Genomic DNA, 4181 nt, shown 5'->3' on the forward strand with positions numbered 1-4181 from the left:
GCCCGGTCCGTTCTGAGTGTCATTTGTGTCCCTGACATCCTCCAACACGGACCCTCCTTTACGCCCTGTGACCAGGACGGGTTGCCGGACAGCTCTTTCTTTGCTCCTGACTGTTTCCACTTCAGCAGCAAAGCTCACGCGCACGCGGCCAGCGCCCTCTGGAACAGCATGGTAAGACGACCGAGGTAGGAAAACCTATTCTCTCTCTGTAGGAGAAAGACCCTGGCCAGCTTTTGAAGGAGTTCAGAGGCCCATCAGGCTGTATGATCCCCTTCCCCATAGCAATGACAGTGCCTGTGTCCGTTCCTTCCTTCCCCAGCCCTGACCTGCAGCCTGACCTCTCCCTTCTTGCCACCTCTTTCCACTTCTTGCTTTAGCTGGAACCTGTTGGCCAGAAGACAACACAGCACAACTTTGAATACAAGATCAATATCACCTGTCCGAACCAGGTAGCATGTGAACCTCGTCCTTGTCAACGGGTCTGTTTATCTGAGGATCTTTTACAGGATTATAGCATCTCTCAGGTTTCTCAGCTCGTTTCATCCCTAGTTCCCACTCCCACCCCAGACTCCAGGCGATCGTCCACAGAGCCCATCTGGCTGGACCGTAAGGGGGAGACAGCCACCTGTGGCCGGGGTTGCCTAGTGTCCCTTTGTCTCTCCATGTCCCAGGGAGCCTGCACACACCCAGGAAGGGGAACATGATAGCACCTTCCAGCTCTCATTTTGGAGACCAGGGGGCAGTGGAGAACATCAAGACCAGGATGGGGCAGAAAGGATACCCTGTCTCCATGTAGCTACTGTCTCTGTGGCTGGATAGAAAGATCGAGAAACTGAGACCTGGAGTATCTCCTAGGGCGATGGGGGAGGGGCTGGTCAAATGAAAGCTTGAGCTAGAAAAGCAGACTTTACCTGGGAAGGCAAAGCAGACCCATCCCCCCACCATGTTCACTCACAAATGGCCAGAGGGATACTTGGACCTCTGGAGCTGCTCCCTCCCCTCTACAATGTCCTTCATATTCCCAGAGGGGTCCCAGGCCTAGACTGGGAACCTTTGAGCCAGGGCTTACATGGAGCAGGACCTCAAAGCACCTGACTTTCTTGCCTGGCCAGGGTGGGAGTGGCCTGGGGTGGCAAGGGGTCTGGGGAGTAGGCAACATGCACTTACCTACTGAGGCACTGGCTGGGGTGGGAGGGGCAGGGGCGGGAAAGAGAGGGGATGCCGCCACCCCAGCCAGCTGAGAGCAAACCTGCTCACCTGGGAGCCACTGCAGGCTTTATGCTAGCTGTTCCTAAGAGTTCAGGTTGCAGAGAAGGCCCAGTGCATCCTGGGAGGGAGCCCCCAGCGGTCAGCCTCGCGGGGAGGGGCTTGGGAACGTGGGCAGGGGAGGCTGGAAGTGTCATGCAGGAAGCCAGCGAACATGCTAGAGCTGCTCATGGCCCTCTTCTCACAGGTCTGGCCGTTTCTGAGCACCTACAAGAACAGAGCGCAGGTACGAGCTTGTTTCCTCCTTGTGGCCCTCCAGCCAGCAGGGTGGGCAGTCCCCAAGCTGGGACTGGCCCCACAAGGTGGCGGGGGAGGCAATGCGGGTAAGGGTCCTGGTGGGCAGCCAAGGGAGATTCATGCTCTTCTGTGAGGTCTACTGACCTACACCTTCAGACCAGGCGGTGGGCAGGATAAGCCACACTGGTTAACAGCCCAGGTGGGACCAGCCAGTCGGACCGCTTCAGAGACTTAGGTGATGAGAGTTTTATCCTTGTAAGGCTGTAGAATCAGAGATGGCTAGGGTAGGATAAGATTGTTGTGTCAGGGCTCTGATTCTTGCACTGGATGGTGGGCGATCTGAACTAGGTTATCGGATCCCAGCCTAAGATCACCTAGGGAGCCTTCTCAAAGTGCCTTTCCAGGTCCCTCCCCAGGGTGGGACCCAGGAATCCAGGTGTGTTTGGTGAAGCTCTCCAAGTGAGTTTGATGCCCAGCCAACCTCTCTGGTCCCTTTCAACCCTGAGATTCTATGATTTGTTCTATGCCTTTAGGGTCACGGGAGCCACCTGCCTTGCAGGCACAGAGCCCCTTCTTCCTCGACACCCACCTCAGGTAAACCCCTTAGGACACATCAGAACCCAGGCCCCCCCCCAAAGCACTCGGAGGCCAACGAGTGCTCTGACAAGACTTGGCATGTGTAACTCAATGGCAGCTTTAGGGCTGGGGCTTGCTTGCTTCCTGTCTGGGTGGTTGCCTGGAACAGGCTTTGTCCCCCCTCTGCTGTGCAACGATGTCTTTACTCCACAGGACCCAAGGTGACCAGGCCAAGAACTGTTTGCTGCCCTCAATTCAGCCTGTTAGTCAGGGACCTCCAGGAGTTCCCCCTTAATGGCCCAGCCTAGTGGCGTGACCTCCCTGAGGCCAAGAGCTGGGGGGCGGGGGGTTGCCCAGCAAGTCCCAGGAGTAAGTCAGCTCTGCGGGGTGCCCTGGGGCCCCAGGCTCTCTGATCACTGCTCCCTGCAAGAGGGCCAGAAATTTCCATGGAGGCTTCAAAAGCGATCTGGGACAGGGCAAGGCCTGACATGAGTCTTTCTCAGACTCTTGGCGGAAACTTAGAACGCAGCTGTAAAGGGGCTGGGCCTCAGACCCTATAGCTCATCTCACATGGTCCAGCACCCAGGTGGCCCTGCCCTCAAGGTCACATCTGGCCTCCCACCCCATCATGTGTAAATTCCACTCTCTCCTCCCCACCATCCCTCCACCCACCCTGCCCCCCCCCCCGCCTCTGCACCACTCTTCCCACAGGCCCAGGATTTGTTTGTTGGGTCTTTTCTGAGGAAATCCTTCATATAACCTCTGTCTCCATGGCCCTAACACACAGGTCATGCCTCTGGTCCTGCTTCAGGTCAGAAGCCCTAGACTCTTGACTACAGGTTCCTTCCCCTGCACTCAAGTGTGTCCGCTTGTCTTTCCAGTGCACGCCCTGAGACCGGCAGACATCCAAGTCGTGGCTGCACTGGGGGACTCCCTGACCGTAAGGGTGCTTGGGTCCCAGGTGGGGGGTGGAGGGTGGAGGAAGCTGCACCTGTTAGGCCCAGAGCCTGCACCCCTGACTTCTGCCCCTAGCCTGGCCCTGTCCATCCCAGAGGGTGGCAATGGTTTGATTTTGCAGTCACTTTCTCAATCAGGTGTGCAAGGGGACATCTTTTTCAGGAGCGAACACCTCACAATTGCTTTTTTTAACAACTGCAGAAAAGATGTCATTTCAACTCAAAATAACCTTCTGAACCCACTTGTGTGGGTGCTCCTTTCCCTCTGGATTACACTTGAGGAGTAGCTCAAACCCTCACATATATTCTGTCCGTGCACCTGCGTGCAAAGCAGGAGACTCCACAACCATGGCTTAAGCTCTGCTGTGAATATCCAAGAAACAGGGCTCCAGCCCTCCCAGACGACCACTTTCTGGCAGCACTTCTGAGGCCACAATATTGCCTTACAGAATGTCCCAGAGGGAAAGAGGAGAAATGTGACATTTATGAGAAGCCTGCCCACTGCGGTCCACTCCAATCTAGAGATAGGCTCCTTCGTGCTTCTAAGAGAAGTTCGGAGCGTAGGGCTTGCAGTGGTAATATGGCCATGTCTCAAACATGCAAAGCACTTTGGAGTTTGCAAAGCTGTTTTTGCCACCATGATCCGATTTCGTCATCAGAGCAATCCTGTGGGGACCAGAGCTCAGCAAGTCATGTCCTCGGGTCAGTTAGGAGGCAGCTGAGAGGCAGGCAGGGCAAATGACTGGAAAGGAGCATGGGAGAATGCAAGCCTGTTCTCGGGCTCCCAGCGCAGGGTCTGCTCACACTGCATGATAAATGCATTGGCAACTGCCCGCTTCCCTTTCCTCTGACTTATTCATTTTCCTATGGACTTTGGTGTGTTTTCCAAAGGCTGGCAATGGAATTGGCTCCAAACCGAATGACCTTTCTGATGTGACCACGCAGTATCGGGGACTGTCATATAGGTAATGCTAACCCTTCACCCCCTCCCGCCCCAGGCTCACCCCCAGAAATTGGGTGAGGGGATTGTCTCTTGTAAATGTGTAAATACTGAGGAGCCAGGACTGGATCTGGAAGGAGTTTCAGAACGAAAATTGATGTATTTCTGCAAAATGTGACCATAGAGTGAATAGAGAGGATATTTTA

General features: G+C 55.1%; 1 protein-coding gene across 1 annotated transcript in view; it reads left to right on the plus strand.

Moving 5' to 3' along the window:
* Window positions 1–4181, plus strand: part of PLB1 (phospholipase B1) — a 139236-nt gene that overhangs the window by 94233 nt on the left and 40822 nt on the right. Inside the window, exons 30-35 of the mRNA XM_082744215.1 lie at window positions 76–171; window positions 378–449; window positions 1454–1492; window positions 2037–2097; window positions 2961–3019; window positions 3927–4000. Coding sequence (XP_082600341.1) covers window positions 76–171; window positions 378–449; window positions 1454–1492; window positions 2037–2097; window positions 2961–3019; window positions 3927–4000 — 401 coding nt within the window. The remainder of the gene's footprint in view (window positions 1–75; window positions 172–377; window positions 450–1453; window positions 1493–2036; window positions 2098–2960; window positions 3020–3926; window positions 4001–4181) is intronic.

The sequence above is a fragment of the Mustela nivalis genome, assembly GCF_964662115.1.
Source record: "Mustela nivalis genome assembly, chromosome: 8".
In the NCBI taxonomy this organism is placed as follows: domain Eukaryota; kingdom Metazoa; phylum Chordata; class Mammalia; order Carnivora; family Mustelidae; genus Mustela; species Mustela nivalis.